At 48.8% G+C, this 23,850-nt stretch overlaps 2 protein-coding genes across 4 annotated transcripts; both read left to right on the top strand.

Moving 5' to 3' along the window:
• The first annotated feature begins 1,342 nt into the window (after positions 1-1,342).
• Positions 1,343-4,129, top strand: LOC135987886 (sulfotransferase 1B1-like). Its single transcript, XM_065633161.1, has 8 exons — positions 1,343-1,422; positions 2,198-2,349; positions 2,447-2,575; positions 2,682-2,779; positions 2,886-3,012; positions 3,098-3,192; positions 3,268-3,448; positions 3,521-4,129. The coding sequence occupies exons 2-8, from the start codon at positions 2,202-2,204 to the stop codon at positions 3,631-3,633; spliced, it is 891 nt and encodes a 296-aa protein (XP_065489233.1). The 5' UTR covers positions 1,343-1,422; positions 2,198-2,201; the 3' UTR covers positions 3,634-4,129.
• Positions 4,130-10,840: 6,711 nt separating this feature from the next.
• LOC135988041 (UDP-glucuronosyltransferase 2A2-like) lies at positions 10,841-23,617 on the top strand. 3 transcript variants are annotated; one of them, XM_065633574.1, is made up of 6 exons: positions 10,841-11,573; positions 19,527-19,675; positions 21,012-21,143; positions 21,566-21,653; positions 22,416-22,635; positions 23,341-23,617. In XM_065633574.1, the coding sequence occupies exons 1-6, from the start codon at positions 10,841-10,843 to the stop codon at positions 23,615-23,617; spliced, it is 1,599 nt and encodes a 532-aa protein (XP_065489646.1). The 3 variants fall into 3 exon arrangements, with proteins under 3 accessions (XP_065489646.1, XP_065489648.1, XP_065489647.1); XM_065633576.1 differs by lacking the exon at positions 10,841-11,573 and adding an exon at positions 14,204-14,918; XM_065633575.1 differs by lacking the exon at positions 10,841-11,573 and adding an exon at positions 16,885-17,608.
• Positions 23,618-23,850: the final 233 nt, after the last annotated feature.

The following is a 23,850-nucleotide window of genomic DNA, read 5'->3' as shown; positions in this document are numbered from 1 at the left end:
GTTGGGGACATCCCCATGCTTGTCAGGCGGGAGAGTGGGTGCATACACCAGATTTTTTTATCTGGTTCTGCATTACCCGGGGTGGGCATCCTCCTAAAAAGCCACCACTGGCCTGAGAAGCCTTGGGCCACCAAGGCACCTGGAGGGAACAAAGTTCGTCGAGAAGTGGAAAAATCCCAAAGCGCCAGCGAACCCTCTGCCCCAAATTTCTCGTGTGCATAGGAGCTTTTGTGCCTCTGCATTTCTTTACAGGGCAGGCGGTGGCCGGGCTCACCCCAAACTCTGTGCCCAGGCAAGAGCTCGTCAGCCTGTGTTTTTTTGGAGCAAAGGCAAAGAGAAACACTTCCCGACTGGCATTATCACCGTCCTTGCCTGGTGGATAACCCACCCTGCTACTTCCCTGCTGAGCCCTTGCTGGGGGATGGCTGAAGCAAACCGGTCCCCGCACCATTGGCACCAAGGGTTTGCACTTTGAGCCCCAAATTGCCCTTGTTACGCCCCATTTTTCCAGCCTGTTCTTTGAGTTTAAAACTTTTCAGTAAGGCAGTCTTGTGGGGTTGTTTCATCCCCAAAGAGATGTGACCTGGATCCGACAGCTAAACCCTTTCCACACATTTATTTAAATGCCGATGGCTATCTCTGAGCTTCCCCAGCTCCTGACTTTGCTCAAAGTGGAGCTTTTTCCAAAAAAGCCACGTGTGGGGTTGGCACACGCAGCCCGTTTTTCCTGGCGGACAGACAGATAGGAAGGGAGGGCATGTCCCTGCAAGCAAAACATCTAACATATGTCCCTCCTCACAGGGAAATTGGCCCCAGGGCCAAATCAGGAGTGTTTTCCCCAAGGCTGCAAACAGGTGAGCTGTTCCCCCTTCCTGGCTACCATCTCTCCTGCCCCCTGCGCTCCCCCAAAGCAGGAAGCAGTAAGAAACATTCAACCATCACTGTTGCCTTTAAACCCTTTTCCTGGCAGCACAAGATCTGTTGCGTTTGTGTTTTTACAACCCTGCAACTTTGGACCCATACTTGAGTGCCCTTGGTGTGTGTTTAGAGGGGAGGAGTCACCAAAGCCTGACCCCCACATCCTACTAGCAAGCCCCACACTGCTGCGAGGAGCTGGGGACATCCGAGGAGCTGGGGACATCCATGTGGGTGGCACCTGGATGGGGACAAGGGGACGTTGAAACCCCCCAGGATATGAGTTGGGATTTTCTCCCTGCATTCGGATCCGTGGTCCTTTCCACAGTGCCGGGACCGGGGTTGCCCTGGCTCCCTTCCCTAATGACGTCCCCTGGACTCCAGCGTCCCCAAGCACCTCCCCACGCCTCCATCTTCCGCACAGGGAAGGGAAAATAAATCCTCCCCCGGCCAAGCTGCGGACAAAGCTTTGCCTCCTCCCTGCCAGAGCGTCCGAGGAAGAAGCAGGTAACGTGGAGATCCTGGCCACGGTTCGGGGCTTGGCACCCCAAAAGTGAAGGGTCTGTGTGTGCGACATGGGGGGACACAGGCAGGCGGGGCTTGGAGGAGCCCAAGCAAGGCTTACCCATGCTGCTGTGCAACAGAGGCCTGGGCAAAAAACAAAGGCGGGGGGGCACTGAGAGCCCATGCCAGAGTCCAAGGGTGGGGGAGATGGCAATGGTAGCAGCTGGCTGTCCCCCTCCTCGGCCACATCAGGAGCACCCCAGTGCCCCAGGTCAAGGCTCACCCGGGTTTTATTTTGCTGTCTGAGTCACATTGCTCCTGCAGGGACCTGCCCTCAAAGCTGCCTCCCTCCTACACCAAAAGCCCAAGATGAAACTCAGGCAGGGCACATTTTGAGCCCCTTTTTCTGCAATCCTGGAGCTGTCCCCCCAGCTGGGAGTTGTTCAGAAAGCAGCCCGAAACTCCAGCCAGCAAAGCCCCAGCGAGCTTTTAGACCCGAGGAAAGGTCCTGCTGGCTGGGTACGGGCAGCTGCCCACTGCCTGCACCAACCTGAGCCCCCCTGGGCCAGCTGTGCCCCCCATGCTCCCTGTACCCCCAGCTGCCCCTCAAAATCCCCGCAGGAGGCAGTTACCGCCTCTCAGGACATCAGCAAACAGGGGATGGTTTCTTTCCCATGGCCAGGAGGGGTGGGCTCAGCAAGGATTTTGGGGACCCCCTGGGGATGAGGTGGCCCTGTGACGCTTGCCAGCGCCCCCCCCAACAAGTCCTAATCAACAGCAGGATGGCAGATTCGAGCCCCTACCTGCGGCAGCCCTGGAGCATGGTGCACGGCATCCCCATGGTCTGCGCCTTTGCCCTGGGCTGGGAGCGGATCGACACCTTCCAGAGCCATCCCGAGGACATCGTGGTGGTCACCTTCCCCAAATCCGGTGAGTGTCCCAGGCTGGGATGTGGGGATGTCCCTCCAGTGCCCGCGATGGGGCTCCGGTGAGAACAGCGCTGGCTGGACACCCAACTTCTTGACAGGCACCACCTGGCTTTGCGAGATCGTGGACATGATCCTGCAAGGAGGTGACCCTGAAAAATGCAAGCGGGACCTCATCTTCATCCGGGTGCCCATGCTGGAGTTCGCCGCCCCCGGGGAGATGCCAGCAGGTAGCAGGGGGGATGTGGTGCAGGGCAGAGAGTGCTGGATGTGGGCAAAGCTTGGGATTTGGGGTGGGGGGCACCCCGCTGGCAGCAGGAAGAACCTCCGTTGCAGGCACGGAGCTGCTGGATGCCATGGTGTCCCCTCGCATCATCAAGACCCACATCCCGGCTCACATCTTGCCCAAATCCTTCTGGGAAAATCGCTGCAAGGTAATGGGCTGGAGGGGACACACCTGGAGGGACCCAGCAGAGATAAAGGGGTGACCTGCCGTGGGGGGACTTTGCGAGTCTCCATGTGTCACCGAGCCCTCTGCAGATGATCTACGTGGGGCGTAACGCCAAGGATGTGGCTGTCTCCTTCTACCACTTTGACCTGATGAACAAGTTTCACCCCCACCCTGGGACATGGGACCAGTACCTGGAGGAGTTCATGGCTGGCAGAGGTGGGACAGGGCATGGTGGGTGCATGTGGGGACCCTGTGGGTGCTGTCAGCAAGTGACATCTCCCTGGTCTCTCTCCTTACACAGTAGCCTATGGCTCCTGGTACGACCACGTCAAGGGCTACTGGGAGCGGAGGAAGGATCACCCCATCCTCTACCTCTTCTATGAGGACTTGAAGGAGGTAGGGGCCTGAGGTGGATGGTGGTGGGGGGTCTAGGGGACGATGTGGGGGTGAGCATCAGCCTCTGTCCCACAGGACCCCCGCCGGGAGATCACCAAGGTAGCCCAGTTCCTGGGGAAGGAGCTGCCAGAGGCAGCACTTGACGCCATCACCCGACACACATCCTTCAAGGCCATGCGGGACAACCCCACCACCAACTATAGCATGGTGCCCTCACACCTCATGGATGTGGGCGTCTCCCCCTTCATGCGCAAAGGTGAGTGTCCCCAGGGTCCTGTCCCATCGTGTCCTCTTGGTCCCCGCTGAGCCCCATCTCGCCCGGCCCCAGGCACCACTGGGGACTGGAAGAACCACTTCACTGTGGCCCAGAGCGAGCGCTTCGACCAGGACTATGCACAGAAGATGTCGGGCACCAACCTGCGGTTCCGCACCGAGATCTGAGACAGCGTCACCTGGCACCCTCACACCCGAACTGTGCCGATGGCACCGCTGCCATGCCGGGGGCTCCTTTCCGTCCCCTGGGACTGCTGCAGAGAAATAAAACATCCTCCCCGTCCCCTCCGAGGGATGCTCAGTGCCCTGTGCCTGCTCTGACCCCCACCTACGGCTGCTGACCTTTCCCCAGCCGGTGTCACCACACGTTCCCAGGGAGATCACCCCTGGCACCTCGTGCGATAGCAGAGGATTTTGGCAAAACTGTGTGCAGGGAAGGCACCAGCGGGGCACAGGCAATGGGAGGTGGCCTCCCCATCCCCAGGTGGAGGAACACAGGCTGGGACGTGTAAGATAGGGAGCTGGGGGGCTGGTGGAGGCCGGACAGGTGGGTCACAGCTCCACTAGGAGGTCAGTGATCAGTGGGTTGTCCCCAATGCTCGCTCCTCCCTCCTGGCACACAGCAGCCTTGGCAAATGTTGCTGCTCTGGCCACGCGGCCTCTGCCCTTCCATCTCCTCCCAGGAACAGCCACCGTGGGCTCTGCGTCTCCCTGTCCTCCCACTGTCACCTCCCGGTTTCACCCACTGGTGTCCCCCTCCTGGCGCGGAGCGACACAGCATTGGGTGAGGTGGGTGCTCTGGGGCTGCTGCCTCGGGGAGCGGAGCTGAGTGGGTGGGGGACAGCTCGGGGACCCTCTGGTGACAAGGAGGGGTAGCTGGGCTCAGGCTCGCAGGGCTGTGGGTTTGGGGGACTTCAGGGTGCAGCTGACACCCCTGAACCCCTCCCTGGGGCTGGGGGTGCTGCCATAACCCTGGCAGCTGGTTCCCTGCCCCGCTGGGGTGCTGGGTCAGGGGGGGACACACCTGACCTGGGTGACACCAGCACCGAACAGGCACCCCCAGGCCTTGCTGTGGCACAGGGGGGGCTCCTGCCACCCGCCCTGTCCCCAGTATTGGGCACCGCAGGAGCCTGTGGTGACCTCTGGTCCCTGCACCAGAGGCGTCACCACCACTCCCCAGTACCAGTTGTCTGGGTTGCCCTGGCTGGCAGCCACCCTGAGGAGGCAGGAGAGAGTGTTCCCCTGGCAGCTGCCCTACACATGTCCCTGTCCCCGGCAGGATGGTGGATTGGCGTAGCCACCTGTGGCGGTCCTGGCACAGGGCACATGGTGTCCCCATGGTCTGCGCCTTCACCAGGTCTGGAAGTGGAGTGGCACTGGGGATACGGGCTGCAAAATGGAGTTAAATCCCCTTGTTTTGCAAAGTGCTTGGAATTTGGACATTAGAACTACAACACAAACAAAGTGGGTGGTTGGTGTCACCACAGAGTCTTCCCTACCTGAATGGGTGAGGAGAAAACAAGGAGAGAAAGAGAAGATACAGAACCATGATCCCTCCTTGGAAGAAATGTTATTTTAAGTCATAATAGAATGATTGCAATGAGTTTTTGGTTCTCTCTCAGATGCTTGGAGCTCCTTTGCATTGCATGATGCCATTTCTGTATTTTTCAGTAAAAATAACTCAGGTTATTACACACACAAGCAGAGATATCTGGTGAGCAGTGGCTTCAGCCGCTTCTGTTGTAAAGAAACCACATAGAAAAGTCGGTCCTGAGCCAGATGCGATTTCTCTGTGTTCAGTCACTCTGTAGTTTTGCCTTCTATAAATCTGCCTTTGAAGCCCTGGCTCTTGTGATGCTCAATACAACCCGTAGCACATTGCACCTCCTCCGGGGATTCACTTTTGCCCCACAACTATTTTAGGGTGGTTGACTCACATACACAGTTTGTTCCTTGGTATTTGTTCCAGGCATTTTCTTCCCTCCCTGAATCCCTTGCACACCTGTTGTTTGTTGCTTCTTGGATATAAATCCAGACCTTCCAACCACCCCTGCTTCGCTCCTTAGATATTTGCACTTGGATAAATTGAACATGGATATTTGATTTTTATTTCCTCCCCACCGCCCCCCCCCACCCCCCCAAAAAAAAACCACCCACACCAAAACGTCTCTGGTCTGTTAGATGAGTTTTTGACGACACCTCTTCAGATAGTAGCTCTTGTGTAATGTGAAGGGGCACGTAAGGTGCTCCAAGAAGTGTTTTGTTCCTTACTGTCAATGAGAACCAGTTGTTTTTTTTAATAGATACATCACTTGCTCCTGGCTCAAAGTGCAACCCCAACAGTACCTAATCTCTGTGCTCTTGAAACAGCACTTGTTAGCAGCCAAAGAGATGCAATGTAACCAGCTAAGGGAGTCTAAAATGCCATGCCCCAGAGGTTTTGGGCAGATGTAAAGAACCTGCAGCTAATTTTGAGGCCAGAGGAGGGATGGTAGGAGTAACTGTGCCCTTGGAAGCCCCATCCAGCACAAGGAAGAATACAGCTCAGGTGAAATCCTTGATGCTCACAGTACCGGTGAGCAAGAGGGCTCCCGCATCACACTCAGAGGGGTCCAGATGCCCAAGCAGGTGGTACCTGAAGCAGAGGATGTTCCTCCTATCTCATTCCTCCAGCCTTGAAACATCATGAGTAGCCCCCTCCAAAATCCCAACCATGCCTCCACTACAAACAGAGGAGTTAAATACAAACTTCTCCTGACAAAACTCCCCCAGGGATGAAGCGGCATCCCTCACAGTCACAAGGGGAAGCCCAAGCCCGAACCTCCCAACCTCGTTTCCCAGGAGCAAAGGGAGGTGCCTCTACCTACCTCCCAGACAGATGCACAGAAACACTCCTCCACACTCGAATTAGCAGGTGAAACACTTGTGTACCCAGGTACAAACCTCCTACCAAATAGCAAAGCTTCCCTCCTGCAAGACACAGTTGTGTCTTAGGACCTCAAGCACACTGCATCTGAATAAGCAAAAATGATTTCTCATCATTTGCCCTAGCCAGAGATCAGCTTTGCTCTGCTTCCAAATTTCTTTAAACCAGAAAGCCAGCAGGGAGCTACGGTGCAGCAGAAGGGTCATGTGCAGTTGGTGGATTCAGCCAAAATGTAGCAGGGATTTCAATTTACTTCTCGGTCCTCTGCAGAGCTATGAACACCTAAATGCATTATAGCATGTCTATTTATATTTATTTATAGCATATTATATTTGGACCTGTTCAAGAGGGACCAGAGGAGCCACAGAAACGACCCAAGTCTGGAAAAGCTCTGCTGGGAGGACAGGCTGAGAGAGTTGGGGGTGTTAAGCCTGGAGAAGAGAAGGCTCCGGAGGGACTTTATTGCAGCCTTTCTGTGCTTAAAACGGGCCTGTAAAAAAGATGGGGACAGACTTTTTAGCAGGGCCTGGTGTGGTAGGACAAGGGGTGATGGTTTTAAACTAAAGGAGGGAAGATTCAGGCTGGACATGAGGAAGAAATTTTTTACACTGAGGAGATGAGACACCAGCCCAGGCTGCCCAGAGAGGTGGTGGATGCCCCATCTCTGGAGACATCCCAGGCCAGGCTGGACAGGGCTCTGAGCAACCTGATCTGGGTGAAGATGTCCCTGTTCATGGCAGGGGTTGGACTGGATGAGCTTTGAAGGTCCCTTCTTACCAAAACTATTCTATTTTATTTTTCTATATTTATATATTATCACTATGCTCAATCCAATACTGCTGGCCAGTCCCTCAGGGGGACCCCCGCTCCATGACAGCCTGGTCTTGGCACAAATCCTCTGTGGACCAGTTTAACTCCCTGACCCATAAACAAACTCATGCAACTCATTATTAGTGAGCTCACCTGGTGCATGGCAAGGCTTGGCACGGGACCATGAGCAGCCCATGGGGAGGTGGGAGGTGGAGTGTGACTGCTCCTTTCCAGGCTAGTGAGCTGTGAGATGAGTCCCACCAAACTGACATCCTCACTGTTTGCAGATCTGCTGATCCCTGTAGCACTCAGCTGCCCCTTGCGGGGGTCAAACAGATGCTGGCAAGACAGGGATGTGCCATATCTGCAGGAAGATTCAGCAAGTGCCCACCACTGTGCCTCACTCTAGAGCTGGCAGGGACACACATGCCTTGGCCTGGATTCTCTCTCACTTCCTTTTTTAAAATTTTTTTTTTTTTTTAGTGCCTACACATTTACACACTGAGGTGTCTGTGCAGCATCAGAACAGAAGTGAAGAGAGTTCATCAAGTCTTGAACTGAGTCAATAAAACCACATGGAATGCCATCAGCCTAGTCCAAGGTGGTTTCGTCCTGCAGCTGCAGGGTAGAGATTTTAAGATGTAATTTAGCTGAGGAGGGTGGTTATGATAAGGCTATTCCAGCTTATTAACTTTTCTGCAATTTCCTTATTACCCCTGGGGCTTACATAGGAGAAGGCTTTTACTGAGCGTGTTGCGCATGTACCTCTGCAAAATTCCTCCATCTACTCACTTCTGTCGGTACTTGGGGATGAACTAACCTTCAACATTCAAGACTTTAAAGACTGCTTTCAGTCCAGAAGCTGCTTTTTTGCCCTAAGTGAAAAGAAAACCAGAGTCATTTGGTGCTTCTCAGGGCAAAAGTTTCCCTTTTTTACACTGGCACTGGATCGTTGGGGTGCTGGCATCCCAGTTTTCTGGGAGTAGGAGAGGTGCTATGTACACCGTCACCCCCGTTCTGCAAAATTATGTGGAAAACACTAATTTATATAATCTAACTTTTGCATAACTCACCTTAGCCTCAAAAAGCCTGCCATTATTTAACAAAGTTGCATCAGATCCTGCAGCCGTTCTACTTAGTAATGCCATATCTGTGAAATACAGACACTTAACACCACCTGGTATCTTCAGCCCCACTTTTCTCTCATTTACTGGATTTTCTCCTTTAATCCCTTCAAAATATTTATCTTCTCTGCATTAAGAGTAATCTGAGTATCATCTTTAAAAGCTGGCCACAGAAACCAGATGAATTTAACCCTCTGGTTCCCCTAGTGGTAGCTCTCCTTTGCTGTGGAGAAATTAGTTGCTGAGGGGTTAGGAACTGAAGCAAAGTTCACATCTGCCCTGGCCCACATGGAAATGGCCTTTCAATAGTGGCTGGAAAAGCTCTAAGTTTCTTATGGGACTAAGCTAGTTCTATAAACTAAGTGAACTCTAAAAAAAAAAAAAAATACCCTGAATATAGAGATCTATGGAGAGATCACAGTGAAACCCCTGGCTGTAGGGCCAAATTACTGATATAATATACTGGGGGAATTGTTCTGAAATCTGAGAGATTTGGAGGAGTCAGGCTGAATATTATGGATAAAATTTTTTTTAAATGGAGATGCATCTTTAGATTCCTATATTTTCAAGTCATTAAGAACTTGCTTAGATCTCCAGAATCAAGGGCCACACACCCAGTACAAGTAACAAACCAACTTTTGAAAAACTCCACAAAACCAACCACAAGATTTTCTCTTTGTTCTTGTGGACAGTTTATAAACAAGTCTATTATTTAACAATTTTTTTTTTTTTTTTTTTTTTTTTTTTTTTTTTTTTTTTTTTTTTTCCCCCCAGCTGGGACCATGGAAGGGGTGAAAAATGTTTTTAGGCAGTCAGACGTTGAATTTCTGAGCTACAAGGTGCAAAATCCTTCTGAGAATCTGGCTCTGTAATAAAACTATAATATACCCTAGCATGGGGAAAAAACATCTTGACTATTATTAAATTACTGGAGCACAACAAAGCAACGAATAATCCCAGAATACCTGCCTCATTGTGATCATCCCATATTGTATTACTTCCTCCTATTGAAAAACAGGGTGGAACTTATTTAAGCTCCTTCTGCTCAACACTCAACCTCACCAGAACTGCCCAGGCACAGAGGACGTGAGACACCAAAGACAGAGGCAAACCAGCAAAGCAAATTGCACCTTATGACTCTGAGCACAACACTGACCTACCTTGGAAGACCCCGCTAGGTAAGAGCTTTTTTTGCTGTGTGGCATTCATCCCCCAAATTGTGTCAGATCAAGTGAACTATTTCACACCTGGGGTTTAGTTGTCATTTTGGATCCAAGTGGTTAAGAGCTCCTTCCAGGACACCACACCTTACACTCAAGAACTGACTTTCCATGCAAGAGCCACCCCAGAAGATGTAGGGTTTGCTCCAAAAAGAAATTTCAGCAGCCAGGAGAGCTCCAGACCAGTGTTAAGACCCCCAAACCAAACCCTTAATATGACCAGGTTGGTGCTCACCTGCCCCAGAGAGCAACAGTGAGCTCCCTGCTTTAGAAGTTGTCCAGGAGTGGCTGGAAACCACCTGCTATATAACAAAACAAAGTACATATTATTGGCATTATCATCACCCAAACAAAGGATTTGCTGCCTTCTCTCAGCAGGGGAGGATGAGGCTCTGATATGAGTGAAGATGTCCCTGCTTATGGCAGGGGTTTAGACTAGATGAGCTTCAAGGCCCCTTCCAACCCAAACTATTCTATGATTCTGCTTCCAGTTGTTTCCAATGGAATACAGGCATTTTAAAGTCAGATGTGGTTCATACATTCTCCAGCAAATCTCGGGACATCTCCAATGTAGGCAGAAGGCCACTTGTTTGCTAATACTTATTGCTAACTCTGCCAGAATTTACTGATACAATAATTACACAGCAAGAAGAGACTCCCTGGTATTTGCTTTCATTTCCACAGTAAGGATTTTGCTCTTCAGAGTAAAAACTACAAAAGACATAAAAAAAATAAAGGATTAAACTCTTCTCATGCAAAGTGAGCAGCCTGAAGGCAGTAGGGACTTCTGACATCAGTGGAGATTGCTGCCACCCCTCTACTAGACATGAGGAAGACATTTTTGACACTGAGAGTGGTGAAAGTCTGGCCCAGGTTGCCCAGAGAGGTGGTGGGTGCCCCATCCCTGGAGACACCCCAGGCCAGGCTGGATGGGGCTCTGAGCAACATCATCTGGGGGAAGATGTCCCTGTTAAAGGCAGGGGGGTTGGACTGGATGAGCTTGGAAGGTCCTTTCTGACCCAAACCATTCTGCGATTCTACAGTTCTACCCAAGGAAAGGAGCTGTCTCAGGGGAAAACTAGCAGGGTAGAAGGCAGAAAGGGAAAAGTTAACACGAACCATCCTTTTTTGTCTGTTCAGGCCCAAGACCAAACGTGGATTTGAAAGGCCCTACCCGTGCAGCTGCAAACTCTTGCCTTTGCTCAAGGTGCTTGTGAAGAACCATCTGCACACAGAGCTGGAGCGCTCCTAGTTGGAAGGGAAAACTCCCATGTTATCTAGCTGTTAACCCTACCATGGCCACAAAAGCCACCAGCTCTCAGAAATACCTCCAGCTGCTCCTTCTTCAGGTCACTCTCCTAGGGCCTGTCTCCTGTGGGAAGGTGTTGGTCTGGCCAACAGAAGGCAGCCACTGGCTGAATGTGAAGATAATTATACAGGAGCTCATCCACCGTGGGCATAACGTCACCATCCTGGTGTCCAACGCTTCCCTCTTCATTAAACCTGCTGATGCTGTGGAGAAGTTTGAGGTCTATAATGTGCCCTTTGAGACAGACACTGTTGAGAACTTGATTGGGCATGTAGTGGCACTGTGGCTGGATAACAGGCCAACCACCTTGACCTTCTGGCAGTTTTACAAGGAGCTGGGAAGACTATCCAAAAACTGGAACCAGATGAACAGGCTGATGTGCGATGCGGTGGTAACCAACCAAGAGCTGATGGCCCGTCTGCAAGAGTCTGGCTATGACCTGGTGCTGTCAGACCCCGTGACCCCTTGTGGGGAACTCGTGGCTCTCAAGTTGGCCATCCCCTTTGTCTACTCGCTGCGCTTCTCCCCAGCCTTCACCCTGGAGAGGCACTGTGGGAAGATCCCCACCCCGCCGTCCTACACACCCGCAGCCCTGTCTGAGCTCACTGACAGCATGTCCTTCAGCCAGAGAATAAAAAACATCGTGTCTTATCACCTGCAAGACTATGTTTTCCAGAGCTACTGGGGAGAATGGGATGTCTACTATAGCAAGGTCCTAGGTAAGCCTTCTGCTGCTTCACTTCTCGCTATGCTGGGGCCAGTTCTGTTTAATCTCTTCATCAATGATCAGGACAAGGGGATTGAGTGCACCTTTAGTAAGTTTGCAGATGACACCAAATTGGGTGGGAGTGTTGATCTGCTGGAGGGCAGGAAGGCCATACAGAGGGATCTGGACTGGCTGGATCAATGGGCTGAGGAGGCCAATTGCATGAGGTTCAACAAGGCCAAGTGCTGGGCACTGCACTTGGGTAACAACAACCCCATGAACACTACAGGCTTGTGGAAGAGCAGCTGGAAAGCTGCCTGGCAGAAAAGGACCTGGGGGCACTGGTCAAGGAATGGCTGAACATGAGCCAGTGTGTGACCAGGTGGCCAAAAAGGCCAACAGCATCTTGGCTTGTACCAGCACTGGTGTGGCCAGCAGGCCCAGGGCAGTGACTGTCCCCTGTACTGGGAACTGGTGAGGCCAAACCTTGAATCCTGGGGTCAGTTTTGGGGCCCTCCAGACATGAAAGACCTTGAGGTGCTGGAGCAAGTTCAGAGAAGGGAACAGAGCTGGGGAAGGGGCTGGAGCACAAGTGTGATGGGGAATGGCTGAGGGACCTGGGGAAAAGGAGGGTGAGGGGAGACCTCGCTCTCTGCAACCGCCTGAAAGGAGGTTGGAGCAAGAGGCAGGGGGTCGGTTTCTGCTCCCAAGTAACAAGCAATAGGACAAGAGGAAACAGCCTCAAGTTGCACCAGAGGAAGTTTAGATTGGAAATTGGGAACTATTTCTTACCAGAAGGAGTTGTCAGGCATTGGAACAGGCTGCCCAGGGCAGTGGTGGAGTCGCCATCCCTGGAGGGGTTCAACAGATGTGGAGATGAGGTTCTTAGGGACACAGGTTAGTGCCAGGGTTGAGTTAACAGGTGGACTTTGTGATCTTGAGGGTCTTTTCCAACCGACATGATTCTATACAGCTTCAAAACCTGCAGAGGTAGGAAATAGGCAGGGTTGCAAAGTCAAGGTCTCAGGGAGGCCAGCAAGAATTTTGTCATTATGTTCCTGTGTGGAAAAGGGAATGAGCCACCATGGTCCATCAATCACAACCACTCCCCTGTCAGGGTGTTGTGCTGTTATGCCACTGCATCTAGACAAGGACTGGTGGTCATCTCCATTGATGGATTTGACATTCACTATCATTTTTTTTTTTTTTTTTTTTCCAATGTGGAGGTTGCAACAACATCCACACTATATAGGGGCCTAAGCCAGGAGAGCTCAGCTCACATATTTGCCCTCAAGTGGCTGCTTTCCTCATCTTTCCAGAGTACTGTGACAAGGAGGGGAGGGCTGGTGAATTACAAGCCAACCCTGCCACTCTCCATAGCAATACTGAAATGCATGGTGGCTTCGCAGAGACTCCACTTCCACCCCTGGGCATATGAAACCAATCCTCTCCACGCAAACCCAGTTTTATTTAAAATATACCCTCCACCCATGAGCAAACAGTGAAAGCAACAAGTAGTTCGCCACAGGATTTTCTTCTAGCCTGTTTCGAGTAAATACACAGAAAAAGGTATTTATGTAAGCATGAGTCACAGGCGACCAGCAGGCCTTTTTTCCTAACCTCACATTGAACTTGTGGAAAAAAGGAGCACTTCCAAATCCCACCAGGTTCAATTGCCCACAAACACTTGCAGGCTTCAGGACTCCACAAGTACACCAAGCTGTTGGCCTGTCTGCAGCCGAGGAGGTATCTCACCTTGTCGTCTCACAGCCCAGCTGCTTCCATCACCTTGGAAAGGATGCTCTAGGCAGCACAGAAGGAAAAGCCTTGCACAACAACATGACTAGGAAAACAGCAAACACCAGAGCTAGGCAGGAGCCCAGCAATGATGGTTTTTGGCACAGTGAAGAGGGCTTACATTATTTCTTAGAGGCACATCAGAAGTATGACCATCAGTAAAACTGTTTAACAGATTTTCTGGCTGCGCTTGTGCATTTTTGGCACCTAATGGCAGGTAGGACAGCCCACACCATCACCTGCTAGCCCTGGCCTCCTGTGATGCATGCTCTGGAGAATGTAAGTTCACATGAGGAGAGTCTGATTTGACACTGGAGTCACTTACCATGGAGTTTCATCCACTTTAGAGACGAACTTGTAAGTTGCAGCCCTGGATCACCATCTTAAGCGCACCGTGAACTGACACTCAGTGGCTTTATAAAGCAAAAGGGTGCCCACACAGTGGGTTAACATATCCATCCTTCTCTTTGAAACACAGAGGAGAAGTCACATCTTCTACCAAAAAAACCCCAAAACCCACAGAGACCATAATTAGACAGGCACAAGGACCAGGATGACCAACAGGACACAACCCTTCTGGGACCAAGCCCCCCAAGGCTCACCGCTCTCCCCCCCGGGCTCCAGAGCAAGCACATCTTCCAGCTTCAACACATTCTTGACCACCAGATGGTGCCAGCTGACCCCAGCCACCTTTTTACCCCAGGGAAAGGCACAGTTATCCAGGATGGGATTTCACACCAGCTACTTTGGCTCCTTGCCCTCCAGAAGAAGGCAGCATTACACAGGCCCAGCCCAGCTCCTCCCAGCGAAGTCAGGCCACAAGGGCGCTTCCACACAGGGCTGGCTATGGCTGGGAAGGAGGTGGCAGTGCTGTGGCTGCTGGCTGTGTTGGGCTGGGGGTCTGGGGGGAAGGTGTTGGTGTGGCCAGCTGACAACAGCCACTGGCTCAACATGGACTACATACTGCAGGAACTTGTGGTGCGGGGCCACCAAGTGACCGTGCTGCTGCCTTCATGCTTCCTCATCCTCGACCCCACTCAACCCTCACCTTTCCAGTTTGAGGTGTTTGAGGTGCCAATCACCAAAGAAGAGATGGCTGCCTCACTAGAAGAAGCTCTTTATTTCTTTTTTTACAAGGAGAGAACACTACCTGCCTGGAAAAGTATTTATGAGACAATTCAAGTGATATACAAGCTGGAGAACTTCACCAAAATCATTTGTGATGAAGTCCTGAAGAACAAAGCATTGCTGGAGAGGCTGAGGACATCTGCCTTTGATGTTTTCTTGATAGACCCACTGGTGCCCAGTGGGGAGCTGGTCGCTGAGAAGCTGGGGATCCCCTTTGTGTATACCATCCGCTTCTCCATAGGCAACACGCTGGAGCGGCACTGTGGGGCACTCCCGGCACCTCCTTCCTACATCCCAGCCACCATCAGCCGCCTAACAGATAGGATGTCCTTCCTGGAGAGACTAAAAAACATCTTTACCTACACCATACAGGATATCATGTACCATTACATTCTCTGGGGAAGCTGGGATCAATACTACAGTCATGCTTTAGGTAAGGCTGCTCCTATTTCCACATATTACACTTGCTGTACACACAGAAGTTCTCAGAACTTAGGAACGAAGGCACAAATTATAATTAAAATATCCCTGAACTCACTCTTCGTTCTCCAGAATTCTTGTGTGAAATCAAACAATCCAGTTAAATATAAGCCTTATCTGTTTATTTACACTGGTACAACAAAGTCCATACAGATACCTTTGGAGTAAGTAAAACATTGCTAAGGCCACGGCAAACAGGACTCATGAGTCATATCCATACATAAATCAGGACAAAGAACAGTAAAACAGACTATACACCCACTAAACACTACTACTGAATTAAAAATTTTGAAACAGAAATAAAAAATGGAAAACTACATAGCAATACTACCTTTTATTTCCACACAGCACCCTTCCCACTCCCTGGCTCATCTGGAAAGAAAATGTAAAGGCTTCCTCTGGTCTTTTAAAGGCTTGGGAGAGCAACTGATACTGCATGCCAGGAAAACTGGATACAGCTGAGGCCAAATTTGCAGTGACAGAAGGCCCTCAGCACAGTCAGGGCTTGTTGCTTTTCTAATAATATTTAAAAGAAGTGTTAGAAGTTAGCTGTGTTTATTTTTTTATATCATTGTATAAGTATTTTTACTTTTTTGTTTGAAGTATTTATTATTACGTTTAAAGGAAGCAGGGTAAATATAAATGTTGTTGGACAGATAAAATTGGTATTATTTTAATGTGAGGTTCTAAGTTTTTGTTTATTTTTCACTAGTAGGATGTAATTTTGCTGTGAAAACTAAGTTGTCAGGAAATCCTGCTATTATGGTACCCAACCATATGTTTATTCGTATTGTTTATCACATTTGGCAGAGGCTACAAAATCTTGCGTTGGCAGGAGCACAGTTTGTTGATGCCTTGTGTAAGTCTCAGGCCTGCTTAGACTTTGTGTTGGCTTTTTTATTAACTGTAAAATGTGGGGTTTGGCATTTAAGACACCAACCAGTGCTCCTCACTTCATTTTTCTCTCTGGCAGCAGTCTGATGCTGGAGTTAACTCTACCAAGACTCCTTCCTTTCAGCAGTATCTTAGGTAAATCACTAGTTGTGAATCACTGCAGAACACTTTTCACCTAGTGAGGAGATAAAAACCATAACTGGCTTTATAAGTAGGTTTGTTCTTACAGGGTGAGGAAGACATATGACATACTGGTTTTGGCTGGAATAGAGTTAATTTTCCCCGTCGTAGCTTGTGTGGGGCTACAGTTCGGATTTGTGCTGTAAATAGTGTTGATAACACAGAGGTGTTTCAGCTATTGCTGAGCAACGTATGTGCAGCATGGAGGCTGGGGGTGCACCAGAAGCTGGGAGGGGACACAGCCGGGACTACTGACCCCAACTCACCAAAGGCATTTTCCTCATGTACCACACGATGATGTTCTCAGCAAAAAAAGTTGGTGGAGGGAAGTTTGCCAGGGCTGCTGTCGCTCAGGGACTGGCTGGGCATTGGTTGGCTGGTGGCCAGCAAGTGTTGGTTTTGCAGTATTTTTCTTGGAATTTTTGTCATTGTGTTGCTCATTAAGCTGTCTCTATCTCTACTCACGGGTTTTCTAACTTCCGCCCTTCTGATTCTTTTCCTCTCCTCCTGCCGGGTAGTGAGCGAGTGACTGTTGTGCTTAGGTGCCTACCAGAGTTAAACCACAACATTGGGCAAGGGCTTCTGGGCCTTGTATGCTGCAAAATGCACTTTGTGGTGAGCAGAACGAGAAACCGCCCTTATTTCAAGAACTGGAGAAGACTCCAGCACAGGATTTGCTGCTTGCCCAGCCCTGCTGTGAGTGCAATTTTGTTTTCTGGCGTGCCCTCTTACCAAGCTTGGCACCAGGCAGATCTCACCTATTCGCTGTCCCTGGCGTGCTGGCACACTGGAGCAGTGAATTGCTCCCAGCTTAGTCAGACCGGAGCTGTGCACAGACTGCTGAGATGAAGGGGCCAAGGCTCACCTGGCTGCTGTGGGCCTGCATGTGCTGCTGGAGCACTGGCTTTTGTGGAAAAGTGGTGGTCTGGCCTACGGATGCAAGTCACTGGATCAACGTGAAAGTCCTACTGGAAAAGCTTGTTCGCCGGGGTCATGAAGTGACTGTGCTGGTGGCCTCAAGCAACCTGCTCATCGACTACCAAGACACCTCCTCCCCCTTCACCTTTGAGGTCCTGCAAGTCCCCTTTTCCCAGCAGAGCCTGGATGCTGTCACGGAGGAATTCCTCAATTTCTGGCTGAATGAAGCTTCTAATCTCTCTTTCTGGGAGAAGATGTGGAGGATGAAAAAGGACTTGGATGTCTTTACCGACATATCAAAGCAGACCTGTGACACCTTGGTGATGAACCCTCAGCTGATAGAGAAGCTGCGGCAGGCCAAGTTCGATATTCTGATCGCTGACCCCCTGGCTTTAGGTGGGGAGCTCGTAGCAGAGATCTTAGCAATCCCTTTTGTCTACAGCTTCCGCTTCTCCGATGCGAACGTGGCAGAGCGGCTGTGTGGTGGGCTCCCGTCCCCACCTTCTTATGTGCCTGCTAGCACAAGTGGGCTGACAGACCAGATGTCCTTCGAGGAAAGACTACAGAACTTTCTTTTCTACCTTTACACGGATTTATTTTTCTCGAAGTTTTGGCAAGATGAATGGGATGGGTACTACAGTAATGTCTTAGGTAAGGCAGCTGTTGAGTGGTCTCTGCTCTTGCATAGGTTGTGCTTTTGAATGTTTCGGGAGCTCAGTGGTGTTGTCTCAAAATATTCTTTCGTAATGGCCAGCGGAAATGGTAATCTTGTTCTGGTCATATGGAGGTTGTGCTTTCTTTTTTAGGTCTGGTCTAGTCTAACAGACAGCAGTGTGGCTTTGCTCTTGTTCCTTTTTATGGTCTTTAGGGCACATAGTTCCAATTTTTGTCAGTGATGATACTGCTGCTCAGCTCTTCCAGTGAGTTGTGTGCCCATTTTAGTGCTTATGGAGGAGTTTAGAGGACAGTTCTTAGCTCTTCATTTTGATGACAGGTACTCCTGCAATTAAGAGAGAGCAGATATAGGCTGGAGGGCAAAATCATTCCTTAACACAGTGTAAGGCTCTGGAGAGACAGCTCTGTAGGCAACACAGGAATGGAGTTAACCCTGTTCTGACTAGGAACACTAGCTGACTTTGGGCAAGTGCAGAGCATAAAAGCACCCTTGGTTCACGTTGTGTACATTGTCTGGAGGCACCACCTTGCAACCCTGCTTAATACGTGATGCTAAGCCTGAGTTTCTACTCTCCAAGAATAAACGCTAAGAACTGTCACCTTCCCCTTTCCTCCACCATCCAGAGTTCGAAATCTTCTCCTTAAACTACATAAATACCTGAAAGTCCTGTTCCAACATAGTACAGCTCAGACTCGAGACAAAGTCTATCAGAGTGACCTTTTGAATTCAATGGACTTTGAATCTTGCACACAATAACTGTGTTAGGGCAGATAACAACTGAACAGCAAGGATGTTTATCCTGTTGCATCCCTTTTCCCTGGTTTGAGTTTTCCTACCATGTTAATCACAGAATCACACCTTTCTAGCACTCTAGTTGTAATGCAAGCTTAATATTCACTCCAGTAAGTTTCTAATTGCCTCATTACTATTTAAATTAAAATAATAAAAATGTACTAGTGCCCATTTTAATGCTGATCAAGTAGTATAAGAAGATGTCCTACAGATAATTTTTCTTTTGTTGCTTATTTTGCTTGGTTCCTGCTTGCATTAGGCTGGCTGTGGACAATCATTTACCAACACTTCCAACCCTTTTACTCCCAGTTACACTTTGGTGGGAAAATATTGCAAAGACAACTTGCAACATGTACCTGAGAATATGTTACTTTTCCAAATGGGAAGCTATAAAACTGTGCGGTGTTTTTTGTTTGTTTGGTTGTTGTTTTGGTTTGGGGTTTTTTTCCCCCACTGGATTGTTTTCTATAGATAGATTTTGAGAAACATTGGATTTTGCATAAAATTACACTGAAAGCATCTACAGTTTTGGCCAAATTCTCTCAATATGTGTTGGAAGGAGCTGAGCCAGTCACCAAGAAAAGTAGGGTTGGCTGAACCTGGCTTTTATTGTAGCCTGAGCAGCCACCGACTGAGTCACCATTTGAAAAATGTTTAAAATCTTTCTTCCTCCTTGACTGCTGATCATCGATTTGTGATTTTTTTCTTATTTGGAACTAAGTTTTCTGTGAGTGTTCTCTTCCTGTGCTTGTAGTGATAACGCACTTTGAGGTAATGAAGTAATTCAGCAGTACAAGAATGGCATTTCTGTAACACAGGAATTAAATGTTTCCCGCTTACTCATGCTGCTCTAAATTAATCCTGAAGGTTCGAAATCCTTTTGAAGATAGTATTACCTTATTTGTGGCAACCTGCCAAGGCCAAACACAGCATAGGGCAAGGAATAGGTCTGGATTTGTCCATGTTTTCATTTCATGCACGATTTGATAGATTACATTGACTGGGAGTGCCAAACGACAAAGGTAAGGCTCCTGTTTCGCAATCTACAGCAAACAAGACTGCTCACGTGCATGTTGTAAACCCCTTGTACCTTGCCCATAGGAAGGCCCACAACCCTGTGTGAGACGATGGGGAAAGCAGAGATCTGGTTAATCAGAACATACTGGGATTTTGAATTTCCACGCCCTTTCCTACCCAACTTTGAGTTCGTTGGAGGACTTCATTGCCAGCCTGCAAAGCCGTTACCAAAGGTATCCTGACTTGGTTCTGCCATCAGTTGGGTATCTGCCCAGCTGAACAAAAACTGTTTCTCTCGCTGATTGCCACTCGTGCAAGCCATGGCCCGAGAAAGCTGATTTTTAAAGAAGGTTCTCTGCTGCCCGTGGGGAGCACAGAGCTATTTAGCAATCTGCCCTGCTTTGTGCAAACTGAGGGCTGGGTTTACAGCCTACCCTCTGAAAAAATGAGAACTTGCATCACCGGAACCAAATGTGGTGTTTATTTTAGGAAAAATAGGTGCTATGTCGTAAGATTTATTTCTGCAACACAGACTTGCAGTTTGTGGTAACACTGAAACATGCAACACAAAAAGGCTCTATGAAGGGACAAATTCTTCAGGCAAAGCAGAGTCAAGACTTGCAGAAAGAGATTACAGATAAATGCCTTTTCTACTGTTGCTTAGTTTAAGACATCTTAAGGGGAGTAAAATGCTCAGTCTCCAGCCTATGGTCTGATTTGACTGGCAATACTCAGGAGGCATTTGAAACTCCCAGATATTGATGACAGCAACATGACATGCTCAGGTCTACATTATTGCTCCTGTAGGAGCCTTAGAGGAGACAGGGTAATTTCAATGCAAGTTGTTTACTGAAAACCAAAACAAAACAAGACAAAAGACAAAACCAAAAACCCTACAACTCTTCTTCCCTCTCCCCTGTAGCAGGGCTTGAATCAGGGGAAATGGATAACCATTCCCTTTTGGATGATATTGCTACATTTTACGTGACACTAGCTAAAAAAAAAAAAATAATCAGGAAGACCTGTTGGTCTGATTTGTATAAAATCCATTCAGCAGTACGTGCTGTATTGCAAGCAATAGGAAAGTGGATGACTAACAAAGTGATGGCAGCAACTTGTTGCATCAGGATGCTTGCAAAACCCTGGCATTTTTCAGCACTCCTTCTTCCCGCGGATTTGTGAAATGAGAAGTTCTTGTTCTGGGAAAATCCAGAATCTTCACTGGCTGTGCTAGGGAGGGTGCCACAGGGTACAGCCCTCTCACTCCCCTGCCAGGATCCATTCCTGCTCCCTGTGCTCTGGAAGAAATGTGTCCTGAAGCTGCTTGACTTGCTTTCAAAATGACAAAGCTCCTGTCACCTGTATCAACTTGTCCTGCTTCTTCTTGGGGAGAACGTGTCAGTTTTGTACAAGGTCAGGTCTATTTTTGTAATGCCCTTCTGTCAGCAGAGCTGCTCATACACCACGATCGTCTCCTCGATCAGCTAAAAAGGTTATGCCCTCTGTTTACAGAAATCTGTGTAATCTGCAGTGCATAATTACTCTTAATATGTTTTCTGCCTCTCCTAGGAAATGGAGGAATTCGTTCAGAGCTCAGGGGAACACGGCATCGTGGTATTCTCTCTTGGGTCGATGGTCTACAACCTCACTGATGAAAAAAGTAACATCATTGCCAGAGCCCTCAGCCAGCTTCCACAAAAGGTGAATTTTCTTTTGAGTCTAAACTAACTTGCCTTGGTTTTTTTTGGTCACCTGTCTGGTTGCCTTCAGTGAGCCTTTTATGTTTGCACCAGCCTATTTTTTCATCTGCATCTCTGCTGGATGTGCCACAGCTGGGAAGTTGGGCTCTGCAGAGAGGCAGAGTTTCCTCACAGGGAGTTCTGGTGTTTCCCCTCCTCTGCACCAAATGACATGGAGGTGCATCCATAGGCTGAAGTACAAAAATCATTTAATGTAATTTTTATAATGAGCACATAACCAATCAAAGAGCTAAACTGGAGCCTAAGCTGTTTGAATTACTGGGAAAAGGTACATGGGTTTGAGATAAAGATCTACATTACATGTAATAATACAGAAGAGCATGTCACATGCACTACATTTATCTTACTCTTCCTTTGTTCAAGGTCCTCTGGCGGTACAAAGGGAAAAAGCCAGAAACTTTGGGCTCCAACACCAGGATTTATGACTGGATACCCCAAAATGACCTGCTTGGTGAGCCTGATTCTATCTGTGATGCATTGCGCCCTCGGAAAAACTGCTTCCTCCTTTGTTTTCCCACTAAAATGGCTTATTTGGTCAAAAGAACCACATAGTGCTTGTGGTGACAGTTTCGCAGCTTAAGCAGCCGAGGTTTGCTCTTGGAGCCTTTATTTCCTAGCCTGCTTTTGGCTTTAGGGTGAGCAGCTGTACAAGAACTATGGAGCAACCTGATCTGGGTGAAGACATGCCTGCTCATGGTAGGGGGTTGGACTAAATGAGCTTTGAAGGTCCCTTCCAACCTAAACTATTCTATGATTCTAAAGCCAAAGGCCCTGTCTTACAGAGCTCGGTGGCAGTTCTCTGGAAGGGCTAAGACCCACCCGTGGGCAGCAGTAAATATCGAAATAGCCATGTACTCTGGAGCTGGGTTTGGCCTCTGCAGTTCATCTCCTGGGGTCAGTCTTGAAAATACTTCACCCAAGCCAGGCTGCAGCAGGGGACTGTTGTGAACCTGAGACGATGCAAAAATGAGAACTGCACAACAGCAGAAGGGCTGAAGTCAGCCTGAGCTAGTCTGGAGGAATATGCCAATTCACATACTGCATTCGAACATGAATGTGTGGAAGCCAGGTGTCGCAGCTCTGCTGATCCTAGGCTCAGGGCTGTTCCCTGCTCTAGCAGTGCGTTTCCCCCAGGGAGTTTGCTACGTTTGTGTCCCAGCAAACGCAGCCTGCCACAGCTCTTGTCACACGTGACTTTCCCTCCCTGCTCCAGGCCACCCCTTGGCGAAGGCCTTCATTACTCACGGTGGGACCAACGGGATCTACGAAGCGATCTACCATGGGATACCCATGGTTGGGATTCCCATGTTTGCTGACCAGCACGACAACATCGCTCACATGAGGGCCAAGGGAGCTGCAGTGGAGCTGGATTTCAACACGTTGACGACGCAGGACCTCGTCAATGCACTGAACACAGTCATCAACAATTCCACGTGAGTTTTGTCCTTGCCATACAGCAGGAGGAGGTTATTAAAACCTTTGGCTGCTGATGTGAGAAATTCTGCTGGCACTTCCAGGCACCAAAAATACTGAGTAGTTGGAGTTTGGGTTTCAGATGAAAACCATCTTTAATTTCTGAGAATTAGCATTTTTCAAAAAGGAGAGATCAGTAATTTGATTTCATTGTACTACATTTTGTGATCCCTTTGAGACAAATAGTTCTTGGAAAGCCCAGAGCAGCTCCTGAGAGCTTTCTGCTCTGTCTCTCCCTTATTCTCTGCCAGTCTAAATTCTCTGGAGGCTCTGGCTGACAATTTTACTTGTATTAGTCTCCTCTATCTGCAGCCACAACAATTCTTTCTCTTGGCTTCTGAGTTATAAATATCCTTAGGTTATACTGGAACAGAAAATGCTGCAAATGTTTTCATGTTGCTTTTTTTAAAGGAGTATTTGGAATAATTTTGAGTAACTTTTCTTTGCAGAAGATTGGCTTTGTCTGTTACTGTTTGTAACCCAGCTTCATGCAGATAGAAGTAAATTTGATCAGTTTCAAATATATTTTAATAACACTGATGAAAGTAAAAGCAGGGCTGTTTACCTTCCTCAGGAAGACTGTCAGCTGCTGAATGGGTTGTTTCAGGAACTGGTGACAAATCTCTTTGGTTTCCTTTTTTTTTTTTTTTTTTTAAATTCTCCAGCTATAAGGAAAATGCTCTAAGGTTATCCAAGATACATCATGATCAGGCAATCAAGCCTCTGGATAGAGCCGTCTTTTGGGTTGAATTTGTCATGCGTCACAAAGGAGCAAAGCACTTGAGACCAGCCGCCCACCATCTTACCTGGTACCAGTACCACTGCCTGGATGTTCTGGCGTTCTTGCTCGCCTGTGCAGCCATTGCTGTCCTCATTCTTGTCAAGTGCTGCTCATTTTGCTGTAGGAGATGTGGCAGGATTGCAAAGAGGAAGAAAGACTAGACATCCTGTACTCACCAGTGCTTTTTCTTCTCCTAGGCTGATTCAGCAAGGTGTTTATGCATATTCCTTGGTGAATAGAATTATTAGGAGGTGCTCATTGTGAAGCACCCTGTTGAACTGGGTCACGCTGAAAAGCTGTTGTGGGCCAGAGCTGCTTGCTTAGCCAGGAAATTCCTTCTGGGATAAATCAAACTAAATTACAGTTGCTTTACTCCTGTTAGCTGATCAAATGG

Source organism: Caloenas nicobarica, chromosome 4, assembly GCF_036013445.1.
Source record: "Caloenas nicobarica isolate bCalNic1 chromosome 4, bCalNic1.hap1, whole genome shotgun sequence".
In the NCBI taxonomy this organism is placed as follows: Eukaryota; Metazoa; Chordata; class Aves; order Columbiformes; family Columbidae; genus Caloenas; species Caloenas nicobarica.
The sequence above is the reverse complement of the archived record's forward strand: the minus strand, read 5'-3'. Positions and strand labels throughout refer to the sequence as shown.